The following is a 26,911-nucleotide window of genomic DNA, read 5'->3' as shown; positions in this document are numbered from 1 at the left end:
AACCCTCCAGTCTTGAGAAAACAATTTTTAGACTACCCCCATGAGAAGTAACTCTGACTTGAGCTTTATGGTCTATCTGGAAAATACTGTAGAAATGAAATTTCAAGCAAACTGCATTAGCTTCTAAGTTTTATTTTATCTCTCTACATTATTATTAGTATTATTAGTAGTGTGTGCATGCGCGCGCACGTGTGTGGAGTTTAGAGGACAGCCTGGAGTCAGTCCTCTCCTTTCTCCATGGATGCTGGGGATGAACTTAGGTGTTCAGGTTTGCAAGGGAAGCACTCTTACACCAAGCCATCTTCCTAGCTCTAGATTCTAATTCTGTAATCTTTATACCCCAGAGATTAACAGATGTGTGTCTCAATGTGCTTTCTCTAGCCACAGCCACTGAAAGACTTTTTCAAATGCATGTCGCATCGGGTTCTAAGCATCTTACTATTCTTATTTTTATGGAGTTGGGAATGAAGCTCATGTGAGGTGGTATGTCCTTCCATACAGCATCCGCGCTGTGGGCTGGCACCCCATGCTAACACCAGGCTCTACACCATTCCTTTTTTTTTTTTTTTTTTTTTTTCTTTTTTCCGGAGCTGGGGACCGAACCCAGGGCCTTGTGCTTGCTAGGCAAGCGCTCTACCACTGAGCTAAATCCCCAACCCCATTTTTTTTTTTTTAAAGATTTATTTATTGTATATGAGTATACTGAAGCTGTCTTCAGATAAACCTGCAGAGGGCATCAGATTCCATTACAGATGGTTGTGAGCCACCATGTGGTTGCTGGGATTTGAACTCAGGACCTCTGGAAGAGCAGCCAGTGCTCTTAACCACTGAGCCATCTCTCCAGCCCCTACACCATTCCTTAACACCAGGCTTAAAGTGGGCCTTTAGGTCCGGAGCATTCTTGACCTGTGCTGTACCATGTGACTCACATGCTAAGAGTTATTGGGGTATAAAAAAAATGGACAGGAAGTCCACAGGAGTTCAGCTCAGAGTTCAGGACAGTCCTCCCACACTTGCTGCAGAAATGTACACAGAAGCACTAAGTCCCACAGGACGGCTGGAACACTCCTAGCTAGGGAGGCTTCTCCAGGGAGGAGTCACACCTCACAGATGGGCTTGATGAGCAGAAGCAGAGGGGAGAAAAAGAGGTCAGCTCTAATGGAGAAAGAGAATGGGAAGAGAGGAAGGACCAGAGAAGTCGGGATAACGACAGCTCTGCATGTTACAAAATACAGGTTAGTGGGGTTCGAGAGATGGCTCAGTGGTTAAGAGCACTTGCTGCTCTTCTGAAGGTTCTGGGTTCAATTCCCAGCACACACATGGCAGCTCACAACTGTCTAATGCTGTGCAGATGTACATGCAAACAAAGTGCCCCTACACATAAAGTATGTAAATAAGTAAAACAGGTTAGTTACAGGAGCTTTTATTTTTTGGGGGGGGGGCACAGTATCATGTGTTCATAATATGATTTTGACCACGGGCAAGGTACCCTGAAGCAAAGAGAAATTCGAAGCTGAGTTTTCCTCGTACCTCACCCATAAGCAGTTCAGTGATGTCAGTGAGTGAGAAGTCCCATGTGTCTATCCAGTGATGACTTAACCTTACTCTGCCTTACTTGGAGAACACGCAGTTCCAAGCTCTGAACCACAGTGGCCACACTTACTATGTTAAGATAAAACAGAGACGAAGAAATAGACTCTTACCTTGCAAATGCCCACCCAGATCAAAAGTTGTAAACGTCATGCCAGCAATAGTGAGCTCCTCTGAAGCTAAATAAGAACAAAATTATTTTTTACAACATAATCAGAAATGTGCCAGGCACATCGGCTCATGCCTGTAATCCCAGCTACAGAGCACAAGTTCAAAGCTAGCCTGGACTACAAAGATCTGTTTGTTATCTTCCATTTATCTCCTCGTTGAGTACATGTTTTCCTTTTTTTTTTTTTTGGTTCTTTTTTTTCGGAGCTGGGGACCGAACCCAGGGCCTTGCGCTTCCTAGGCAAGCGCTCTACCACTGAGCTAAATCCCCAACCCCACATGTTTTCCTTTAAATCTTTGGTCACTGATCTCCTTAAATTTAAGAATGAGAGAGAGAGAGAGAGAGAGAGAGAGAGAGAGAGAGAGAGCGCGAAAAATAGTTCATCAGCACCCCCAGGGCAGACAAAAGGACTGACACCCACATCTGGTTGCTGGCCTCTATCTGCAGCACAGTGTGTGTCCTGCCCCTGACTAAATCAATGTAATAAAAGGAACAAAGAAGAGTCTTTCAACCTTAACTTTTTTCTTTTTTTTAATTTTTTTTTCTTCTTTTCTTTCTTTTTTTTCGGAGCTGGGGACCGAACCCAGGGCCTTGCGCTCACTAGGCAAGTGCTCTACCGCTGAGCTAAATCCCCAACCCCCAACCTTAACTTTTTGAGATAGGTCTCATGCAACCCACCTGGTCTTGAACTTGCTGTGAAGCAGACAGATTACAGACAGGCATGGTCCACCATGCTTGGTTTATGTAGGTCATGCACAGCTTCACGCAGGCCAGGCAGATATTCTAGCCACTGAGCCACACCCACAGCCCACCACAATGTCTCCATGTCCCTACCAATCAATCCTACCATCCTAGTCATTTCTGAGTCTGTTCCTTCTGATTATGGGTCACACTTACCTACTTTCTGCATGTCTTACTATTTTTACATTGTAAAATTATAATATATACTAAATTTTACTATATTTTTTAAACTTTATTGTAGTGGAATTGTTCTTTCTCCAGATGTGGTTCTTTGGGGAGGTCTACTTCATGCAAGCACAAACAAGTATTCTCCATGCTAACTTCAGGAGTCACTGCCTCCCATCCTCTTTCCTCCAGTACTGTGGCTGCAAGTTCTAGCCTCCCAACTCTAGTCTCTGTTTCCTCAGCTGACTGGGCTGTCTAGCTTTTCTCTTACATTTGAGTTCAAAACTACCTTCTGGCACAAAGCCAGAATACAGAAAAGTCTGCTTCATTCTCTTAGAAACTGTGGTCCTGCACCAGCTGCTGCTCAGTGCTTGCAAACAACTATGCGTACATATTTCTGTCTGGTTACCTCGTGTGTCCTGGGAAAGACTTTCAGATCCTGTTCTCTTCCCTCATGGCCAATAGAAAAGTTTGCCAATAATCACAACAAAAATTTACATGTAAAACTACATGGTGCCGGAGCATTAACTTAGTTACGGAGCTCTAGGCTGGCTGGGATCGCATACAAATATCCCCAGTAAACCGGGAGCTAGGGATGAAGGATGGTGAGTCTGAAGTTAACCTGGGTCACACACAAGACCCTGTCTCAAAACTGAAGGAAGGGGCTGGAGAGATGGCTCAGTGGTTAAGAGCACTAACTGCTCTTCCAGAGGTCCTGAGTTCAAATCCCAGCAACCACATGATGGCTCACAACCATCTGTAATGAGATCTGATGCCCTCTTCTGGTGTGTCTGAAGACAGCTACAGTGTATATAATAAATATTTTAGGGGGTTGGGGATTTAGCTCAGTGGTAGAGCACTTGCCTAGCAAGCGCAAGGCCCTGGGTTCGGTCCCCAGCTCCGAAAAAAAGAAGAACCAAAAAAAAAAAAAAAAAAAAAAAAAAACTGAAGGAAGAGCCATACACAGTGTTTCAAGTACACGCAGTACTTAACAGGCTGTACTCAAAGTCACTACCATAAGGAAAGGGCAATGCTTGGCTGCCTGCCCACCCGCACGGTTACATCCTGTACATACTCTACTCTATAAAAGAAATGCCAATTGAATTAATGGAGGAGACTGGCAATGTCTCAGACGACTTCCTCCCCCTTCCCCATCAGCCCCCCACCCAGACCTCACCCCTAGAAGCAGCTCAAGCCTATCACCACAGACTATCCTGGCTTATTCTAAAATGTCCATGTGATGGTGTCATATATACAGCAGAGGACTTCTTGTTGGTCACTTTTCTCATGACCTCGTTTTTATATTTTGAGACAGTTTTATGTGTCCTGGCTGCTCTGGAACTCTAGATGGACCTGGCTCAAATGTATGACTTCTAGCCTCTGCCTCCCAGGCGCTGGCCACAGCTGTGTACGCCCTGCTTTCCCTCCTTCTTGCAGGTCTGCTGCGTTTCTTCTCTTTCTGTACAAGGCTTTTGGTACATACATATTCTCACTTTTCCACATGAACACCTAACAGATGGATTGTAGATCAAAAGAAAGACAGTTGCTACTTTTTCTACATATGCTTTAAATGGAAAAATATAAGTTGGAATGAGTATGGGATGCAGGACAGCTGAGACAGCACCTGCTCTGTACCCTCCAGGTTCCTGTGTCTAGATCCAGGTGCTGAAGAATCAGTTATGGAAAACAAGATAAAGAAAAAAGCTGGGTGCACTGGTGACGCCTTTAGTCCCAGCACTCAGGAGGCAGAAGCAGGTGGATTTCTGAGTTTGAGGCTAGCCTGATCTACAGAGTCAGTTCCAGAACAGCCAAGGCTACAGAGAGGAACCCTGTCTCAAAAAGAAAAAAAAATTTTTGGTGGCCATTTCTCTTAGTGCCAGTCCCTTTGTTGTGGCGGGGTCAGCGGCTAGTGGGGTACAGTGCTCACTGGTGTTCGGTGTTAGCAATGAGTTTGCCCCTCGATCCCAAGCCTTTTCTCAATGGACTGACAGGAAAGCTAGTGATGGTGAAACTTAAGTAGGGCATGGAGTACAAGGGCTACCTGGTCTCCATCGATGGCTACATGAACATACAGCTCCCAAATACAGAAGAATACATAGATGGGGCATTGTCTGGACATCTGGGTGAAGTTCTAATAAGGTATAATAATGTCCTCAATGGGCTAGAGAGATGGCTCAGTGGTTAAGAGCACTGACTCCCCTTCCAAAGGTCCTGAGTTCAATTCCCAGCAACCACATGGTGGCTCACAACCATCTGTAATGAGAACTGATGCCATCTTCTGGTGAGTCTGAAGATAGCTACAATGTACTCATATACATTAAATAAGTAAATAAAATCTTAAAAAAAAAAAACAAAAAACAATGTCCTCGACATCAGAGGCATTGAAGAGGAGGAGGAAGATGGGGAAAATAGCATCTTGAAGATGAGAGAATAGCATCTTGGGGATATATATATTTCTATACAATAAAGATTTTTTTTTCAAAGAGAAAGAAGGAAGGAAAGAAAGAAAGGAAGGAAGAAAGAAAGAAAGAAAGAAAGGCAGGCAGGCAGGCAGGCAGGCAGGCAGGCAGGCAGGCAGGCAGGCAGGCGGATGGATTCATGGGATGAGTGGAGGGTCACTACCAGCAAAGAGAAGTAAAACCCCTCAATAATCCCTTCTATTCTGCCAGGCTCCCCTCCCTTTCTAAAAAAAGAATCAAGTTCTCTTAAAATGTTATTTTCATTTCATGTATGTATTAGTGCAGATTTGTACATGCCACAGGCACATGTGTAGGCCAGAAGGCAACTGGTTTTTTGAGATAGGATGTCACTACGGAGCCCCGGCTGACAGAGAATTTACTATGAAGACCAAGGTGGCCTTGAACTCACAGGTCCACCTGCCTCTTCTTCCAACTGCTGGATCTGACACCATGCACATCCTACAATTAACTTGTTTTAACTGTTATCTGCCTGGTTTACAATCTTTCCACTGTAACAATTACATATAAAAATTAACCTGTTTCTTTCTGCTGCTGCCTCTGTAGTTTCTTATTCTGTAGCATAGGGTGGTATGAGTTAACTCATGGGAGAGTTAAGTGCAGGGATAGCAGGGCCTGAGCATTGCTTTAGATCGTAATTTGTGCTCTGGGAACCAGGTCAATTACCATTTACCCAGCTATTTTAGGTACAGGCTAAATACTCTCATACCTTAGCCGTCAAAAATCCCAAATCAAAAAGCCTTTCGGGCAGGAACTATGACTCAGCCTGACTCACAGGGAAGAAACACTTACTGGGATGTAGTGTTGGGACGTGCTGGCCAAGCCTGTCATCTTTCAGCATGTGTAGCAACGTTGTTTTCCCGGCATTATCCAATCCAAGGAATACCAGTTTACCAGTTTTTTTATACAATCCTGCAGAGTAAGAGCTATGATCAGTCAGAGTGACAGCAAACATGGAACATGAAAATGACTTTATATTTGACATGACTTAAAAGTTATACGTAATTATTGTTAAGATGCTTGAAATGCAACTTGAGAATTCTAGAATTCCTGAGTGCACGTGTGCTGTCTTTCCCCTAAGTGTCCCTTTTAAAGTCTGTGCTTAAATCTATAGTAAAACCCTAACAGAACTCAACTTTACCACACCTGTAATCCCAACAGTTGAGAGATAAAGGCAGCAGAATCACAAAGTCAAGGCAATTCTTAGTTCTATAGCAGCTTTAAGGTCAGCCTGGCCTACATGAAACCCTGTCTCAAAAAACAAAAGCCAGGTCAAGTATGGAGGTGCATGCCTTTAATCCCAGCTCTTGGGAGGCAGATCTCATCTGGTCTACATAGTTCCAAGGCAGCCAGGGCTATGTAGAGAGATTCTTTAAAAATGAAACAAAAACAGGGTTGGAGAGATGGTTCAACAGTTAAGAACACTGGCTGCTCTTCCAGATGGACCCAGGTTCAATTCCCAACATCTGCATGGCAGCTCACTACTGTCTGTAACTCCAGTTCCAGGAGATCTGACACCCTCATACAGACATGCATTCAGGCAAAACGCCATTGCACATAAAATAAAAATAAATAAATTATAAAAAATGCTCAGGGCTGGAGAGATGGCTCAGCGGTTAAGAGCACCCAACTGCTCTTCCAGAGGTCATGAGTTCAATTCCCAGCAACCACATGGTGGCTCACAACCATCTGTAAAGAGATCCAATGCCCTCTTCTGGTGTGTTTGAAGAGAGTGACAGTGTACTTATATATAATAAATGAATAAATCTTAAAAAAAAATAAAAAATAAAAAATGCTCAATGTAAAAAGCAAACAAAACCCAACAATAAACAATATCAGTTGTAACTCTGCCTCAATAAGTAAGTTCAGCATAAACAAGCTTGGTCTCCTAAGCTTATCTTGTTTCCTTTGTTTTTCTACAAAGCTACCCCCAGATTAGGCCAGGCAAGGGCTTTCTATACTGAGCTACACTTCTTTTTGCTTTTTTATTGTAAGACAGGATCTCACCAAATTGCCCAATTTGGCTTTGAATCTATTCATTCTGTTGTTCAGTTTAACTTTTAGTTTGTGATCCTCCTGCTTCAGCCTCCTGAGTAGTCTGCACCACCAAGTAAGGCCCAGCTCTTATTTCCAGGTTTCATCTTCTTTTTTTTTTTTTTTTTTTTTTTTTTTTGGTTCTTTTTTTCGGAGCTGGGGACCGAACCCAGGGCCTTGCGCTTCCTAGGTAAGCGCTCTACCACTGAGCTAAATCCCCAGCCCCGGTTTCATCTTCTTTTACTTCATCTGTATGACTGCTCTGTGTGCAGTGCAGTGTCCGAGGAGGCCACAAGAGGGTATCTGGCCCTAAGACTGGAGTAACAGATACAAGAGGTGCCATGTGGGTGCTGGGAGCTGAGCCCAGGGCCCCTGGAAAGGCAGGCAGCCGATAACTTTAACCACTGAGCCATTTCCTCAGCCCCTCATTTTCAGCTTTAAGATAACAACTTAAAATCTGCACATTACCCAAGCATGGTAATGTCTGTAATTGCAGCATTCACTGGTGAGATGGGGCAGGGGTCATGGCCGCTCCAGGGCTTCATAGTCATTCCTGTCATCTTATGTGCTTAGGAGGCAGAAGGCAGCAAGAACGTGAGTTCCAAGCCAGCCTGAGCAATTAATTGAGATCCCATCACAAAACAAGCTTTAAAATAGGGCAGTGGAGGGCTGGAGAGATGGCTCAGTGGTTAAGAGCACCCAACTGCTCTTCCAGAGGTCATGAGTTCAATTCCCAGCAACCACATGGTGGCTCACAACCATCTGTAAAGAGCTCTGATGCCCTCTTCTGGTGTATCTGAAGACAGCTACAGTGTACTTATAATATAATAAATGAATAAATCTTAAAAAAAAAATAGGGCAGTGGATATAGTTCAGTGGCACATGCCTTCCATCTGACTTGCCTAGCATATGCAAGGCCTGGGTCAGATCCCCAGTGCAATCCAGACAGACAGACAAGTCAATCAATGTATCTGTGCTCCCCCTGCCTCTGCCTCCCCAGTGCTGGAACTAAAGGTGTGCACCACTTCCTCCTGAGCACTCAAAGCTGTCTCTTTTTATATGATTAATTTATTTCTATGATTAATTCATTTCTATCTATGAAAAACATCTTCTTTCACTTTCATATGGTCTAGTTTTGTGAAGAGACAATGCTGGTTATTGTGTGAGGTCTTACTAGTGTGGTATATAAGCATTACTTCAGTTGAGAAGGGCCTCACTTCTCCATACAGTAGACATGCTGACCAGGACCAAACTTAGTTCCTAATGATTCAAGGTCCCAGATCACAGTCTCAGCCTCGTGAGGGCTGGGGTACAAGTGCACTGGCCTACACCTGTCCTAAGATCACGTGATTTCAAGGGGTGAGTTACTTGGATGTATTTCATAATCTCAAAGCTCACTACTTTCTTAACCACAGGCTTATATAAAGGTGCTCTCTACAAACAAGTGCACAAACAGGGTCAAATGCGACAGCTACAAAGAGCAAAGCTGAAGTTACCTAGAAACTGCAGCACACTGCTGAAACCACTGTAAATCCAGTCAAATATGAAGGACATATCCAGATCTTACAGGGTCTGAAAAACAAGATTTAGTTAGACTTAACTAAAGTCAGCACGGCCAACATACACAGAACACTGACAGACGTTAAACAATCTTCGTAATCTTCTAACATTACTATACTGCAGGGCTGGTGAGAGGACTCCGTGCACAGACACTTGTGGCCAAGTCTGATATGCTCAGTTCAGTCCACGGACCCACATGGTAGGAGAGAACCAACTCCACAAGTTGCCCTCTGACCTCTACACATACATTGTGGTGCACATAAACAAATGCACGTGTGCACACATAAACAACAACAAGTCCCTGTTACTCAGGCTGACAGAACCTCATCTATGCTTATGCATGAATCTTAAAATGCCATTAAGGGCTGGAGAGATGGCTCAGTGGTTAAGATCACTCGACTACTCTTCCAGAGGTCCTGAGTTCAATTCCCAGCAACCACATGGTGGCTCACAACCATCTGTAAAGAGATCCGATGCCCTCTTCTGGTGTGTCTGAAGACAGCCACAGTGTACTTATATATAATAAATGAATAAATCTTTAAAAAAAAAATGCCATTAAACTTCAGGCAGAGACCATTCTTTGTCTATGGAAGGAACAAAATGAATGACAACAACCAGGGATAGGAAAAAATTAAGAGCCATGTGTGATGGCCAACAACTCTAACCCCAGGACTCAGGACAGAGGCAGGTGGATCACTGCAATTGAGGCTGGACTAGTGGACACAGCAGTTATAGGCCAGTCACAGCTATACGGTGAGATCTATCTCTTAAAAAACAAAAGAGTAAGGAAAATAAATAAATTAGGTTGCAGTATAAACTGGCATAAAAACTTCAAAACTATGTTAGAGCCAAGCATGGTGGTACATACTTGTAACTCTAGCCATTGGGAAGCTCGGGCAGGAGGATTATGAATTCAAGGCCAACTTAGACTATAGGGCAAACTGTAAGATTGTATCTCAAAACAAACAAACAAACAAACAAAACCTTGGGGGCTGGTGAGAAGGCTCAGTAGTTAAGAGCACTCCTGTTCTTCCAGAGACCCAGAGTTCAGCTGCCAGTGCCCATGCTGTGTGCCTAACAGCCACTCCAGCTCCAGGAGTTTCCAATGAGCTCTTCTGCCTCTAAGGGTATTGGCGTGTGTCTGTCTGTCTGTCTGTCTGTCTGTCTGCCTCTCTCTCTCTCTCTCTCTCTCTCTCTCTCTCTCACACACACACACACACACACACACACACACACACACAGTCCTTAAAGATTTAAAAAGACAAATTTTGGAAACCATCTGTGCTACGGTAAATATATGTAGACATAGCTATTTATCAAATCTTTGTTGTAAGAGCTGGGGGTTGGGGAGAAAGAATAGCGAGAAAAGAAAAAAAAGAAGGTAAGTTTCCATTCCTGATATCTAAAGTGGTAAAAAGCAGAAGAGTCAAGAATTTAAGGTCATCCTTGGCTGCATAGTTAGTTCAAGGCCAGCCTGGGCTACATGTGACTCTGTTTTAAAAACAACAAAAAATAACAATAATTAGTAAGGCTAAATGAGGTGGTGCAAGCCTTTAATCCCAGGCAGGCAGCTCTCCTGAGTTAGAGGCCAGCCTGGTCTGTTTACTGAGTTCCAGACTAGCCAAAGCTATAGAATTAGAGCTTCCGAGCTAGACTGGCAGTACAAGCCCAGTTACTCAGGAGGCTGGGGCAGGATGATCTCCAAATCCAAGTCTTGCCTGGACTACACCGTACACTCAAAAACAAGAGCTTGTCATACTGAGAGACAGAGAATATCTCAACAAGAAATCAAGGGGTTGGGGATTTAGCTCAGTGGTAGAGCGCTTGCCTAGCAAGCACAAGGCCCTGGGTTCGGTCCCCAGATCCAAAAAAAAAAAAAAAAAAAAAGAAATCAAAAACCTGGGACCAGCCATGACAGCAGTTAGATTGTAGAGGCAGGAAGAGGAGTTACAGGCCAGACTCAGTTATACAGCCTAGGCTTTCTGAGACCTTCTCAAAATAAAAACAAACAAGCAAGCCCGACCCATTTTCTTATCTCCTACTCCACCCCTGCAAAAAAATAAATATAAATTTAAACAGCTGTGTGCACAGGCTGGCGAGGTGGCTTGATGGATAAGGAAACCTGCTGTCAAGCCTGATGGTCTGAGTTCAGTCCCTGGAACCACCCTTCTGACCTCTTCGAGGACACCATGGTGTAGGTGCACCTCTCCCCAATAAATAAAAGGTGAGTTAAAAGCCTTTAGTGTAAAGAGCTTCTCTAACATACTTCATATTTTTTTGAGACAGGGCCTCTAAGTTAAGCTGGCTTCTGTGTAGCCAAGGAGGGCCTTGAATTTCCAGTCACCCAGCTTCCTTCTCCCCAGTGCTAAGATCACTGGCATGTGCCTTCATATATAACTCCTCTTCGCATGGCAATCAGTTCTAGGTGATAAATTCGGGGTATGTTATCTTTCTGAATTTTTCAGCATTTAATCATTACTACATGTTAAACAAACCTTTTAAGTCAATGAGAAGACAGAATATAATTCAGTGTTTATGCAACACAGCTTGGCAAACTAATGGGGTAAAAGGAAAATAGGACAGAAAGTTTCTTGAGAGAAGATCATAGACACAGAAATGCACTTTCACAGGTCAACAGAGTTAACTTTCTAGATGTGAACAAAGAACTCTGAACCCTGGACCATGTCCTAACACTGGGAAGGCTGTGCTCTTTGCCATTCTTTAGACAAGTCCTGTTTGCTTTTTGATCATCTCTGCAGTAGGCTGTCAAATTTGACATGAGTGGCTAAAGAGGGTAAGCAGCTAAGAGACCCTTGGAGCGTGAAAAGAGAGTAAACCCATCTGCAGCTTGTATGAGCTCAGCTTGGTTTTCTGAGATCCTCTAAGTCCTGGCAATGGACTCTTCTTCCCTTTCTTGAACTAGCCTGAGAGGGCTTCAGGGGTGGGTGTCAAACCAGAGTCTCACGCATGTTGGACAACCTCTTACCCACTGAGCTTCATCCCAAGCTGCTGAAGGATGTTTGATCACACTGTGACCCCCAAATTGTGTTATTTACTGGGAAAACCTGTTTTTAGTTGAGGTGTGGCTCAACCTTAGCTCACACTTTAATCCAAGAGCTTTCTGCTTGAGTATTGTAAACAGTCAACCATAGGTTAAAAGTCAGAGCAAGCAACCAGTTGACAGGAAGTGAACACAGGATTATTAAGAAAAGAAACAGACAGTAAGAGGAAGTCAGGAGGTTGGATAGAGAGACACCTAGGGAGTAGAAGGGAGGGACATTGAGTTTGTTGGGAGTTTTGAGATGTCACGACAGAGGGGCATTCCTAGTGGGACATCAGCTGAGAAGGTCATCTGGATGCTTTTTATGCCTCTCCGAGGTAGCAGGCTTTTACGCCAGCATCTGGCTCCCAATCTACATCGGTAAAATTGAACAATTCAGATTTTGTTAAAAACCAACACCTAACCCTATAGTTTAATATGGGGCAGGGAGCTGGGTCTCACTAAACTTCTCATGCTGGCTTACAACTTACAATCCTGCCTCTGCCTCCTGTGTATCTGGAATTTTTCTACTTAACTCAATTTTTTTTTTGTTTTGTTGTTGTTGTTGCTGTTGTTGGTGTTGTTGTTGTTATTGGTGGTGTGTGTGTGTGTGTGTGTGTGTGTGTGTGTGTGTGTGTGTCCCAAGAATCCCAATTTGGATCAAACACATGGAAAATCTATGGGTATGTCAGTAATGTAGGAATGAGAACCATGAGCAGGATACTTATCATGAATTCTAGCACTTAGTGGGTGGGGATGAAGCAGGATTTTGAATTCAGTGACAATCTGGCCTGCAGAGACTGTTCCAGGTCAGCCTGGTTACATAGGAAACCCTGTTCAAAAAAATCCCTTCACCTCAAAGTTACACATCCTCTTACCATTACTGTCTGAATTACAAGGACACTGAAATGTGGAGGGGCTGGGGGTGTAGGCATGGTATGCACAAGGCTCTGGGTTCAAGATCCAGCACCAAAAACCAAAACAAAATATGGAAAGACATTGGTATTTAGAGAATATACATGAAAAAGTTTATCTTCTCAAGAGACTTGAGATGCCATATTTTACCAAAGAGAATCATGAAGCAATAGAATGTTACTTTGTGTTCTCTGAGCTTTTGTTAAGACTGAGGACCTGAGATACATTGCTAAGAATACAAGAGGGATAACTCATGCTGCTCTTTCTCTCAAAGGGGCTGTAGAGCGAAACCTAGCTATACAAATGCAATATGGGGGCTGGAGAGATGGCTCAGTGGTTAAGAGCACTGGCTGCTCTTCCAGAGGTCCTGAGTTCAAATCCCAGCAACCACATGGTGGCTCACAACCATCTGTAATCAGATCTGATGCCCTCTTCTGGTGTGAAGACAGCTATGGTGTACTCATATAATAAAAAATCTTTTAAAAAACAAAACAAAACAAATGCAATTTGGACAAAATTGCTAAAACCCTATGTGTTAGGGATTCACTGCTGTGAACAGACACCATGACCAAGGCAACTCCTATAAGAACATTTAATTGGGGCTGACTTATAGATTTAAAGGTTCAGTCCATTATCATCAAGGTGGAAGCATGGCAGTGTCCAGGCAGGAATGGTGCAGGAGGAGCTGAGAGTTCTAACTCTTCATCTGAAGGTGACTAAGACTCACTTCCAGGCAGCTAGACAGAGGGTCTTAAAGCCTAGGCCTACAAGGACACACTTCCTCTAACAAGGCCACACCTACTCCAACAAGGCCACACCTCCTAATAGTGCCACTTCCTGGACCAAGCATATTCAAACCACATCCTACAACCAAGGCTGTGGTGGCTCTCACCTATAATCCCAGCACTTAAGCTAAACAACAGGCTTGGGGAGATGGCTCATCAGTTAAGAGCATTGGTTGCACTTACATAGTAACTGGGTTCAGTTCCCAGCATCCACAGAATAGCTCAGAACCACCCAGAACGCCAGTTCCTGACCTCTGATCTCTGAGGGCACCAGGCACACACATGGTACACACGTGCAAAATACTTATATACATGAAAAATAAACTAAATAAACCTAAAAGGAGGAAGAGGAGGATTGTTGTGAGTTCAAGGCTAGTCTTGGCTACATAGTTGAGTACCAGGTCACCCTGGACTTGGGGTTTTGTGGCTCATGCCTGTGCCCTCAGAGTTTGGGAAATGGAGGCAGGGACCAGAAGTTCAAGAGCATTCTTGGTTATATAGCTAATTTGAGGCCAGCCTGGGCTATACAAGATTCTCTTATAAGAACAACAGTGATAGAGAAAGCACATGCCTTGCCTCAGCATATGCATCTAATCAGCCTAAGTCCTGTCAAATGCAGCTCAACTATGCAATGTAAGGTAGACCAATGCATGTGTGTTGTTAGCAACAAATCCTTCATCATATGTCCTTTCACGTGTCTGCTTTAGCAGAACATCCTCTCTCCTGTGTCTGCTTCAGCGAAACATTCCTTCATGAGTAGATGAAAGCATCTGCGTCCACTTCAGAAAACTGCTCCTTCACATGTGTGCCCCAGGAAAACACCATCCAACACAACTGACTCTCCAAAGAGCCCTTAAGTTTCCACTTCAGGTCTATGGGCAGAAACTTGCATTCCTAGTTACTTGGGAGGCTGAGGCAAGAGGATCTTAAGTTCAAGGTTTGCCTGAGCTGCTGAGTACACAGTTTAAGGCCAGCTTAGGAAACTTAGTGAGACCAATCCCAAACCAACAAAAGGGGGGTTCTGGATATAGTCTAGTGGTAGAGAGCTTAAAAGGCACTTAGGAGGGTCCTAAGTATAATTTGCAGTATAAAAATAAACAAATACTATGTTTAAATCATTACCTTTTACCCCTGCAGTACATAGGATCAAGTCACAGCCTTAGACAAACACTCTATCATTGAGCTACATCAGAGATTGGCATTGTTTGTTTGTTTAAATCACATCTCACATTCAGTTAAGCCACAGACCTATCCAGGGCTTGCAGTACAGTCTGTCTGGTCCCCATAGAAGCCTCCGGGTTAAGAAATTTGTGTTGCTCAGCAGAATGATAGATGCCTGTAGTCCCCAAATAAAAAGCTACATTCTAAACTACAAAGTATCATTTCAAAATCTGTCCCCACCCCCATTCACCTTCTCCAGAGCAGCTCTGCCAAAATGCTATCCTGGAAGTGACTTGCTGCACAGCCTGACAACAGATATTTGCTGGGGACAGTCTCAGCCTTTACCTGCTACTTCAGAATAACAATTTAGGTGACAAACTGTTCATTCACTCTATATACCCTGTATGATGGATGAAGAGCTTCCACAAGTTTTTGAGCTGAGAAATAATTCAACCAAATTCCTGGCCCAGTATTTTAGAACTTTCTCTATTTATCTCTTAGCTACCTTTCCAAAATTAACACATATTACTTCCCTTCTTGTAGCTTTCCCTGGGTCAAAGTACTGGTGACCCATACTTTGTCATTGGAATGTCTCTCTACTGTCTTTGTTTAAAGTTCTCTTGCCTCTGATACCCACCAACATGCTATGAATAAGTCAAACTTGGCATGATCTTTTAGGGAAAACAGGGGTGGACCATGGAATGCAGGAAGGCCAGAAGAACCAGAAGAGTGAGTAGCAAAAAAAGGAAAGACGTTAGTGACAGCAAATGCAGCTGCAGAGAAGTCATAGCCCACTTCAGTTCCACAGAAGCAATTTTTGACTGCTTGAGAGGCCTTCACTGAAGCTGTGTTGTAAGATGTAAAGCAGAGTCCATACTATCTCCAATTTAATGTGTGACTTGGAATGGTTACAAGTTTCTTCTGAAATACCGTCATGTGGTAAAGACCAGGTAAGCACACACATGCGCATGCACATGCACACACACACACATACACACACCCCACTAGGGAAAAGGCTCAACAGGTAAAAGAGCTGGCCACGAAAGCCTCACATCCAAGTGTGCTCCCAACACCTATCTGTCATCACAGCACTCCTAGAGCAAGATGGGAGGCAGAGACAGGAAATTTCCTACAAGTCTGGGGGGAGGGGGCAGGTAGCACAGCAGAAGAAACAAGAGAGAGCCTCCTTCAACCAGGTGGGAGGTGAGAAATGACCTTGGAAATGCATCCTCTGGCCTTCATGCACACGATGCCTGGCTGGCTGCATACACCACACGATGTGCCCACAGTCAAGGTGGCTGCTGCTACTGAGCCCTGAGTGAAGAACCAAGGCTAAAAGACAGAGGGACAGTGAGGTCCTCTTCCTCTCTCCAAAAGTTTGAGCCATGGGCTGGGGTTGGCTCAGTGGTTAGAAGGCTGGCTGCTCTTGCAGAGGACCCAGGTTGATTCCCAGTACCCACATGGTGGCTCACAACCCTCTGCAACTCCAGTTCCAGAGGATCTGATCCCCTCTTAAATCTACAGGCACATGGAACATGTAACATAAATACAGGCAAAACACTGGTATACATAAAATAAATTTAAAAGTTTAAAAGTAAAATAGATTTTTTTCGAAAATTTATTTTATGTATGTGAGTACACTGTAACTGTTTTCAGACACACCAGAAGAGAGCACTGGATCCCATTATAGATAGTTGTGAGCCATTATGTAGTTATTGGGAATTGAACTCAGGACCTCTGGAAGAGCAATCAGTGCTCTTAATTGCTGAGTCATCTCTCCAGCCCCCAAACAGATTTAAAAAAAAAAACAAACCAAAACTGAAAGGGATATGTTAGAATACTTCTATAAATCCCAGCACTGAGGAGTCTGAGGTGGGAGGTCCCAGGCCAGCGTGAGTTAGATAGCAGAAGTCTAAACATATGACTACATTTGAAATGAAATGAGAAAAATAAGATTGTCTTCTTCAGGAAGAGTGAGGGTTGGGTACAATGATTGACTGAAAGGAAAAAACTTCTGGAAGAGCCGGGCATGGGCGCACGCCTTTAATCCCAGCCCTAGGGAGGCAGAGGCAGGTGGGTCTCTGGAACATCATGGCCAGCCTGGTCTACAGAGTGAGGTCCAGGACAGAGAGCTACATAATAGAGGGAAAGAGGGCAAACTAATGAGGTCTGAGAAGGAGCTTGCACTGAGAGCACCCGTCCTGTATGAGTCAAAGGAGGGAGGCCTGCAGAGCTGGCAGGGATCTGACTCCCAAGGATGGCGAGGAGCAGAGCCTGACGGCACATGCCTGGGACCCCAGAGTTTAGAAGACTAAGTTAAAAGACTGACTTTAAGGCCAGCTTGGGCTACACATATTTTGAAACCTGTCTCAAAAGTAGTGGGAGTGAGGAAATTTTGAAATATACAGGGCAGGTACTGTAATGGTGGACCAGATCCAATGATTGTTCAAAAGGCTGGGGATGTACCTCGAGGGTAGCGTGCTTACCACGGACGTGAAAGGAGAGGACTTGAGCCCTAGCACTGAGTCTATCTATTCACTTATTTTAGTTTTTCTCTGTGTAGCCCTGGCTGTCCCAGAACTCACTTGGTAGACCAGGCTGGCCTCGAATTCAGAGATCTGCCAGCCCCTACCTCCCTTGTGCTAGGATTAAAGTTATTTGACACCACCACCAGGCCAGCACTGAGTTTAAGGGGAAAAAAGTTGGAGATCTAACAAACACTTCCAGCAGTGCCAATCAGCACTGATGCGTTAACCCTCAACACCCTCACGTCACACCCCACCTTCAGTGATGCTGGGCTTCAGGAAATTCAGACTTCCAGGACAGAGGAAAGAGGCAAAGGGGAGAGGGCTCTCAGGGGACCCTGAAGCTGAGAGAAGAGAGCGTGAGAAGAGCACTGGGAGGGACAGTGAGAGCCCTGGCTGAGCTGACCCAGTCCAGGCTGAGCAGACAGGAGAATGGGGTAAGAGCAGAAGTGAGCAAAGGCAGGCCTCCCACAGAGCAGAGCCAACAGAGTAGACGGAGGGTCTGGAAACCAGAAGACAAGTGCGGCTGTAGTAAACGGGGAGAGGGTGAAGCAGACCAGGGTGCATCAGAATAGGAAGAGCAGAGTTCAAAGAAGTTCTGGTCTGGGTGGTGGCAGCTCTAAGGTCAGGCATGGAAAGATAAAGAGACATTGGGGTGAAAAGTGCAGAAAAGCACGATAGGAGGTGCAGCGTCCACGGTGACAGGTCTCAGACTCATCTGAAAGAGCAGAGTGCACTGCTATTCAGAGCACACTGAGTCAAGAGGCAAAGTCTTCACTGGGATGATGGTTTGTCAGGGAAGGCTACGAAAAATGGTGGAGGGTAGAACAGGAAAGTCTTAAGGAAAAGGATTTACCTGCATGAGGTATTAAACCTAACCTGAGAGAAACTGTCTACTTACACAGAGAAACTCTACTTGAGAACAGATATTTATAGTACTATAAATATATAAAACTATAATTGACTAACTCCTCAAAACAAGTCAGGAATTACTAAAATAGAAATAGTTATTTGTTTCTGTTTGGTTCAAATTGAAGTAAAAATAAAAACACTCAACTAAGAATAAAGTCACTTAGCTACAAACAGACACCTGAGCCCTGGGAACAGGTTACACAACCCAGGAACACAGCAGAGACATGTGAAGAGCAAAGGTCACTGACAAGGAAACATACCACGTCAGCAGATTTATTTATTGCATGAACACCAAACAGGAAAAGGCTATGTAATCTACTCAGGTAACATGAAAATCAGCGCAGTGAACAGAACTCAGGTTACAAATCACTGCTTAAAACTCCGTCTCCTTGAACTTGTATGGATACCTCTGTAGGTGAATGTCCATGCTGGGAAATCTTGAGAGCAAGCAGATTAGTGCTGTCAGAAGGGGGAGAGGAGTCCGGGCGACTGCTAATGGGAACTGGGTTACTTTCAGAGGTGAGGAAAAACATTCTAGAATTAGTGGTGAAGGTTGTGTAACATTGTGACTGTACTGGGAACACTCTGCATACTATAAAATGGTGAATAGTACAGTATGTCAAGTCTAGTTCAACAAAGCTATCATTCGACATAAAAGCAAATTTAAAATTTTACAAATCATTTATGAAGGAACAGAATCCTTACTCTTGAGGTTTTTAGTTTTCCTTAGGACAAGTTACCATGTAGATCAGACTGGGTCCTCTTCATTTTCCACGTGCTAATGTTATAAGCATATGCTACCGTGCCCAACTCAATAACTTCTAATATGAAAAAAATCAATAGCGTTCTCATTTTAAAATCTACTGACTTATTACTGTATGTGTGTGGGGGGGGATAGGGGTTCGTGTGCCATGGCACCTGTGTGGAGGTCAAAGGACAGCTTTGTAGGTCTCAGGGCTTGAACTCAGGCTACCAGACTTGTGCAGCAAGCACCTTAACCAGGGGAACCATCTCGCCAGCCCTGTTTCCATGTTACATATGAATACATTGTCACTAAGTGTCACCATAACAAGTATTTGGATAGAGTCCTGCAAACACAGGCACAGAAATTTCACTACAAACCAACCAGTGTGGCACTCACCTGATCACAGCTCTAGGCTGAGGCAGAAGGATTCCTGGTTTGAGACCAGTATGGACTACATCATGATTCTTTCTTTCTTTTTATTGAGTCAGGATATTACTGAGTAGCTCTGGTAGGCCTGGAATTCACTGTGTAGTTCAGGCTGGCTTTGAACTCAGAGACCTGCTACTGACTTCCCAGTGCTAGAATTAAAGGTGTACACCACCACTCTTGAAGGGAAGAGTTAGGTATGGTATGCTTGCCTGTAATTTGTAAGTTCAGCATTTGTGACCTGATATATCACAGTGAATTAAGGCCAGCTTCGACTAATGAGATTCTGACTCTAACAGACAACAATGATGACTGAAAACAGCACAGCAAACACAAACAAGATACACGAGGATGAAAATGTCAAAATCGGGGCTGCGGTCGCAGTTCAGAGGTTAAGACCTCTTGTTCTCTGACCCAGACTCAGTTCCCAGCACCCACATGGTGGCTCACATCTGTAACTCTGATGCCAGGGGATCTGATGGCCTCTTCTGGTCCACAGGCATCAGGCATGCATTCAGTACACATGCATACATGTAGGCAAAATATCCCTACACATAAATACATGCAGGCAAAATACCCATACAATAAACTAGAGCTTTAAAAACATCACAATAAAACTCATTATTTTGTATGCCAACTTAAGAGAAAGAAAAGAAGGACCAACAAGATGGTTCAGTGAGTAAGGCACAGACTAGCAGACCAGAGTTTAATGCCTAGGACCCACATAGTCAAAGGACAACACTGACTTCCTCAGGTTGTACTCTGGTCCATACATGTTCAACACGGCACATACAATCCCTCCCCTACATACAAGACAGAGAGATAGAATGCTGTCTGTAATCTAATTTACCACTAGAAATACAAAGGCCAGGCTGGAGACATAGCTCAGTCAGGGGAGTGCTTGCTTAGCTTGCAGTCTGACAGCAGATAAACCAGGCAGGGGAGAGCACACAGGCCTGTATGTACTCTCAGCACTTGAGAGGTAGATGGGAGATTCAAATTTCAAGGGCAGCGGGTGCTATCAGGTAAAACTATGCTTGACCAAGTTTGTGTTGTTTTTGTTTGTTTGTTTGTTTGTTTTGAGACAGGGTCTCACTATGTAGCTGGCCTGGAACTTTCTTTTTTTTTTTTTTTTTTGGTTCTTTTTTTCGGAGCTGGGGACCGAACCCAGGGCCTTGCGCTTCCTAGGTAAGCGCTCTACCACTGAGCTAAATCCCCAGCCCCTGGCCTGGAACTTTCTATGGACCCCAGGCCGGGCCCTGCCTGAGGGCTGGGATTAAGGGGGGTACAACCCCATCTGCCCTGGCTATGTTCTGTACACTAAATTTCAGAAGTGTTCTGCCTCACACATTTTCATCCTAAAACAGCTTATTGGACAATAATCCCACCTCAATCCATAATAGAAAGCAATTGTATGAATTGAACTTTTAAAAAAAGATGTATTTATGTATATGAGTACACTGCTGCTGTCTTCAGACACACCAGAAGAGGGCACCAGATCCCATTACAGATGGTTGTGAGCCACCATGTGGTTGCTGGGAATTGAACTCAGGGCCTCAGGAAGAGCAGCCGGTGCTCTTAACCGCTGAGTCATCTCCCCAGCCCTGAATTAAACTTTTTAATTCATGTGACCCTTTCTAACCCATTTGCCAACAGTAAGAGATTTCCATCCACTTCCTTATTCATGTACTTTTTAAAAAGTGGGTACTTTCCTCTGGAGAAAAGTGACACCCAGTTGAAAGAAGGATAAAACCACAAGAAATGTAGCTTTAAGAGTGAAAAGAGGGGGTTGGGGATTTAGCTCAGTGGTAGAGTGCTTGCCTAGGAAGCGCAAGGCCCTGGGTTCGGTCCCCAGCTCCGAAAAAAAAAAAAAAAAAAAAAAAGAGTGAAAAGAAAAAAAGAAAAACAAAACAACACAAACAAACAAACAAACAAACAAAAAAACAAAAAAACCAAAAACCTCTGTCAAAAGGATAGTAGAGGGCTGGAGAGATGGCTCAGAGGTTAAGAGTACTGTCTGCTCTTCCAGAGGTCCTGAGTTCAATTCCCAGCAACTACATGGTGGCTTACAACCATCTATAATCAGATCTGGCCTGCAGGCATACATGCAGGCAGAAAGCTGTATGATGTATACATAATAAATAAATGTTAAAAAAAAAAAGGATAGTAGAAAAGGGAGGAAGGGAGAGAGGGAGAGAGAGAACAATTGAGAGGCTGATAGGGGAGGATCTCAGAGAGGCCAACCTGTGTGACAAAGCAAGACCTGGTCTTAGCAACAAAGAGAATGCTGTGAGGCCGAGTAATGAGCTTGGACTTGCCTCTAGTGGACTAAAACAATTCAAACTGGTGTATTTGACAAGAAATTCCATCCTCAAAACACCAACAGAGGGCTATCCACGAGGCTCACAAGGTAAAGGTTGTCACCAAGCGTGATGACCTGAGTTTAATTTCAGAAACCTTACATGTACTGTACTCTCTGATATGATCTTCAATACAGACACATTCTTAATATATATGTAATAAAATATTTTAAAACAATAACCCAAGTTTTTCTAAAAAAAAACAACATAAAATGGAGAAACTTTACCCTCATCATGTTTTGCAAAAAAAAAAAAAAAAGATAATTTCAATGACTTTCAGCCAACTCTGTACTTGAGAGGGGGGGCGGAGGCGTGGTGAGTCACTACTCTAGGTTGTGAGCTCTGAATGAGGTGGTGGTGATTTCCTTGTCTCATAGACTACTACTTTGTGTCAAGTCCTGCTTGCATCTCTACTCCAATAGTACAAGGCAAAGGAAGGTCAGGGTGCTCTGTATTCAAACTGCAAAACTTCAAAATCACAGAATCGCTTTTCTAACATTTTGACAACGAGGACACTTCCCTTTTCTGTAAACTCAGGAATGCCTGGGGAGTATCTTAACACTGGGAACAATTTTTTCTGTCTTGAGATAGGATCTTCCCAGGTAGTCTTGGCTCAAATGATGATGCCCCTGCCTTCTTGAGGACGTAGAATTATAGGGCCAGCGTGCCTGCCTATGTTCAAAATAAATTTTTAAAGGTCAAAATATTTTGGTCACCAACAGAAATGTACTGAAAGGTGCAATGGCAGGCACACATTGCCCTGTTTTACTGACGCCACTCATCTTTGGCAAATTGTAAAGTCACCCTTATTGGTCACCTGTCAAATAACTGACAAGACTGTCTCCTTAGCAGACTGCCATGTTGTACAGGTGGCACCTTCTTTCTTTCTCTGCAACTACTCTGACCAATATTTAAACAAAGGACACAGATCTTCAGGGTAAGATGTCACCCACACAAAACTTGGTTTAAGAATGTTCAAATACGGGGCTGGGGATTTAGCTCAGTGGTAGAGCGCTTACCTAGGAAGCGCAAGGCCCTGGGTTCGGTCCCCAGCTCCGAAAAAAAGAACCAAAAAAAAAAAAAAAAAAAAAAAAGAATGTTCAAATACGTGACAGTAAGTCCAATTTTCTTCACCCCAATACGTTAAACTCATGATGAATTTTATTCCTTCAGATAACACACTTGGACGTTTCAAAACTAATTTTATCCTGTCGGAAAGTTTTGACTTTTTCCCATTACTATCTTTCCCCTTCATTCAACTGGGCTTGGGCTATGGGAAAACGATAGGTACTGGGAATGAGGAGGCTCAGTTTATCCCCACACTTACTGGGACAACACAGAGACGTCCCAGCCTCTCCAGCTGTCAATGATCTCTAGTTCCCTCATCTTACCAAGTGGGGAAACTGAGGCTCAGGGGAAGGAAAGAGGCCCGAGTGCGGTACTGTCACTCTTTCCTGAAATACTTGCCGGGTGACAATCACTATTTACCCCGAGAACCACGGGGTGGCCGGAGTTGTCGTCCCTCGCACCGCAAAAACAAAGCAAAGCAAAGCAAAACAAAACCCCAACAGGCTCCCCATTCGCGAAGGACCAGAGATAAGACACTCCGGGTGAGTGTACAGCCTAAACAGTGGCCTTCCGGAGGGCCACAGCTGTCGCCCGCTCTCTTCCCGGACGAGAGCACTGCCACTCACCTGCGACTCCAGAGAACGCAACCCTGCTCCGTGCCCGTCCTACACGCTCTGAGCCGGCTGTGCAAAGCGCTATGGCTGCCAGGGCCCCAGCTCTCCTCAGCTCCTTCCGGGTCGGCGGGTGCCTCGCTAGTGACAGTCCGCAATTCCCTGGCCCAGCTCGCCCTCAGTTCCGCCTCCTTGCGGTCTTGCCACCAATCACTGTGCCCCGGACCATTTCACGCCAACCCCAAGAGGCATATGAGATTTTTTTTTTTGGGGGGGGGGGGGGACGACGACGACACACGGTCCTTTCTCTGTGTACCCCTGGCTGTCCTTGAACTCACTCTGTAGACCTGGCTGCCTCAAACTCAGAGATTGCCTGCCCCTGCCTCCCGATTGCTGGGATTAAAGATGTGGGCCACCACCACTAGGCTGTTTCTCCCCTCTCAGTAATAGCGAGCTGCAGTCTACCACGGAGGTGCATCTGCCAACCTTTTGTTATTTTTATTTTGAGACAGGATCTCACAAAGTTGCTCAGGCAAGTCGTGCCCTTGCTTCTGAGAAACTGGGATTGCAACCTTGAAGCACCAGGTCCAACTTGGCATCTATTGCCTAAAACTGCATCTTTTTTTTTTTTTTTTTTTTTAGATTTATTTAGTAAGGGGTTGGGGATTTAGCTCAGTGGTAGAGCGCTTGCCTAGCAAGTGCAAGGCCCTGGGTTCGGGTCCCCAGCTCCGAAAAGAAGAAAAAAAAAAGATTTATTTAGTATATATAAGTACACTGTAGCCGTCTTCAGACACACCAGAAGAGGGCATCAGGTGGTTGTGAGCCAACATGTGGTTGCTGGGATTTGAATTCAGGACCTCTGGAAGAGCAGTCAGTGCTCTTAACCACTGAGCCATCTCTCCAGCCCAAAACTGCATCTTTTGAGTGACCCTTGAGCTTACACTGGGGTATGTTTTACTTCTTGCAATTCTTTGGGAAGCCCACACCCCTGATCTTGGATGTGTCTCGTTTTTCCCTCTGAGCATCCCTTTTTCTTAACCTTTAAGCTTAAGCCTATATTACATTATTCATTTCCACCTAAATATGCCTTTCATAGGGGGCTGGCTAAAAACCGAGCTCAGTGGTAGAACGTCTGCCTTAGCTTATAATATTCCCTGGGTTCAGTCCCCTGTACCATACAAAAAATGTGGGTCCTGTTTGTCTTGTTTGAGAAAGGGTCTCTTACATAGCCTTGGTATCTGCCGTTAGGTGACAAGTTTACCCCTTGGAACCCACAGATTGAATACAGAGAATCAACTCCTGGGAAAGTTGTCATCTAACTTCCACAAGTGCACCACACTGAATGAAGGAAGACATTTTTATTATTCAAGCTTTGGAAGAACATAAAAATAAAAATTAAGATCATTTTAGAAGAATCTCAATATTACCATATCACCAGTTTTTATTTCATGGACAGTGTTGTAAAACACAACACTTGGTCTGCCCACACAGGACTTCCAAGGTTACTAGTCATTTCAGCCTTCAGTTCCTGCTTCTGCAGAATTGGGACTAATATTAAGAAGCAATCAGTATTATGAAGAAACAATAACCATTACATGCCTGGTGGTGCACCCCTGTAATCCCAGCTGAGAGGCAGAGATGGAAAGGTCAGGAGTTCAAAGACGGCCTCACTCCAATACACAGTAAATCTGAAGCCCACCAGGCCCACATGAGACCCTGTCTAAAACCAGACAGAAGGACATACAGAAAGTATGGGAACAGCACTGGGAAGCATTACTGCTTAACGACATTAAACTAGTCTGTGGGACCGGGCAATGGTGGTACACACCTTTCAATTCCAGCACTCGGGAGGCAGAGGCAGGCTTTCTGAGCTTGAGGCCAGCCTGGTCTACAGAGAAACCCTGTCTTGAAAAACCAAACCAAACCAAACCAAAAAACCCAAAGCCAAAAAAACAAAACAAAACAAACAAACAAACAAAAAAAAACTAGCTTGAAACAATGGAGGATTTTAACTCGAAGTCTTACAGGTTTTGGCCAGGCATGATGGCACAAACCTTTAGTCCCAACACTTGGGAGTCAGAGGCATGTGGACCTCTAAGTTCAAGGCTAGCAAGTTCCAGAACAGCCAGGACTAGAGAGACCCTGTCTCAAAAAACCAGAAACCTTTTAGAGGTTTTGACCAAAACAAGAAAAACATAGAACTGCTTGGGGCAGTTTCACATGGTAACAGCACATAGGTTATATTAAGTCAAACTGAAAGCTGAGATCAGTTTGGCTAGAGGCAGCTGCAGTGAGACAGGTGAGAGGTAATCAGGGCCTTGGTTGGGTCAGTGGGAAGAGAGAAACAGGGAGTCAAGAATGAGAAAAAGAGCGTTTTGTTGTAAGGTTTCATGTGGTTAGCAGGGATAGAGAGATAGCAAAGTCGGAAGTTTAACGGGAGTAACAAATACACGGCTCTGTTCTACACGATGCACTGTAGGTCCCGTCGTCTGTGCTCCCCAGTAAACGCAGGGCTTGCCATTCCATTCTGTAGCTGTCTTTGCCACTTTATGGGTTCTTCTTTTTTCCCACTCATTACCTGCCTCCCCCCATTTCACCCCCTACCACTAGACAGGAAAGAAAGGAGGATCGTGGGAAGAGATTTGTGAATCTAATTTCTGTTTGTTTCTTCTTTGAGCACAACTAACAAAGTGCAAACAACCCCCACGAACAACTGCTAACTACACCTCTCAGGGCTCTCACATTTAGATAACCTCTAAAAAGTTCCCAGAATTCCAAAGGGCACACAGTTGCAGAAACTATTTTCAGGAGGCAAAATCATGCCTCTGGTAGAGCACGAGGCAAATCAGTCAGCTGCCACAAAGCAGTCCCATACCCCACCCTTGGGATTAAAACAAAACTTATTTCTGTGTTTTTTAAAGAAACTAAAATTCCGGAAATGATCGCTATATCCCCCTCCCATCAGTTATCCTCACAGCAGCTAGAATTTTTTTTCAATGAGTCATCTTAGCTCAGTGGTTCTCAATCTGGGGGTCGTCTAAGAGTGGAAGGCTGAGAGGCACTGCCTTAAGGTGAAGGCAGAGGCAGCAAGACTGGGTCATGAGGGGCTTTGAGGGTGGGGCAGGGCTTCTGATTTTATGCAGCAGGAGGTAAGAAAAACCTCTGAGAGCAATTTTAGGTTGACTGAGCAGGCAGGAGTAATGGCCACATGTTTTGGAGAACCAGAAGTACCTGTACAGCAATGTCTGTACCTGGAACTTATAGTGTGGACTAGGGAGGAAGAATTCAGGAGAAACGTCCCGGTAGTTCCTGTGCAGGGTGCTAAGCTCAACATGCTGGGTAACGAGAATAGGGATTTCATAAAGAAGCCCCCATGAGCAAGAAAGCGCCCTGGCTTGTGGTGTGATGACCATACCTGTGACGTGCTTTACAACAGCTGACATCACATACAAACAGGTGTCCTGGGGTAGGCAAATGAGGGCAAAGAACTGTTCCTAAATTGGAGCAGCAAGTAAGTTTCAGAGGATGAAACTGTTCTTCAAATAAACGTCTGAACCTGGAGCAGAATGAATTTTTGTTGTTGGAGACAGGGTCTCTCTACATAGCCCTAGCAGTTCCAGAACTGTG

At 44.3% G+C, this 26,911-nt stretch overlaps 2 protein-coding genes, 1 long non-coding RNA gene and 1 pseudogene across 4 annotated transcripts in view; 3 read left to right on the top strand and 1 right to left on the bottom strand.

The window, feature by feature from the left end:
* Positions 1-23,397, bottom strand: part of Sar1b (secretion associated, Ras related GTPase 1B) — a 30,549-nt gene extending 7,152 nt beyond the window's left edge. The window contains exons 1-4 of the mRNA NM_001009622.2: positions 23,300-23,397; positions 8,673-8,748; positions 5,935-6,054; positions 1,704-1,769 (exon numbers count right to left, since the gene is read on the bottom strand). Coding sequence (NP_001009622.1) covers positions 1,704-1,769; positions 5,935-6,054; positions 8,673-8,730 — 244 coding nt within the window. The 5' untranslated portion in view covers positions 8,731-8,748; positions 23,300-23,397. The remainder of the gene's footprint in view (positions 1-1,703; positions 1,770-5,934; positions 6,055-8,672; positions 8,749-23,299) is intronic.
* Positions 4,611-4,850, top strand: LOC134480787 (small nuclear ribonucleoprotein F-like; annotated as a pseudogene).
* LOC148002857 (uncharacterized) lies at positions 10,831-24,693 on the top strand. 2 transcript variants are annotated; one of them, XR_015631589.1, is made up of 3 exons: positions 10,831-10,960; positions 15,316-15,587; positions 24,562-24,693. It is a non-coding gene; the product is annotated as an uncharacterized LOC148002857 (long non-coding RNA). The 2 variants fall into 2 exon arrangements; XR_015631588.1 differs by having other exon boundaries at positions 24,533-24,693.
* Positions 23,459-26,911, top strand: part of Sec24a (SEC24 homolog A, COPII component) — a 77,906-nt gene continuing 74,453 nt past the window's right edge. The window contains 1 exon segment of the mRNA NM_001105780.1: positions 23,459-23,532. The gene's annotated coding sequence lies outside the window, so the exon portion shown is untranslated.

This window comes from Rattus norvegicus, chromosome 10 (genome assembly GCF_021556685.1).
Source record: "Rattus norvegicus strain SHRSP/BbbUtx chromosome 10, alternate assembly SHRSP_T2T, whole genome shotgun sequence".
Classification (NCBI taxonomy): domain Eukaryota; kingdom Metazoa; phylum Chordata; class Mammalia; order Rodentia; family Muridae; genus Rattus; species Rattus norvegicus.
This window is presented reverse-complemented; position numbering and strand designations above follow the sequence as displayed.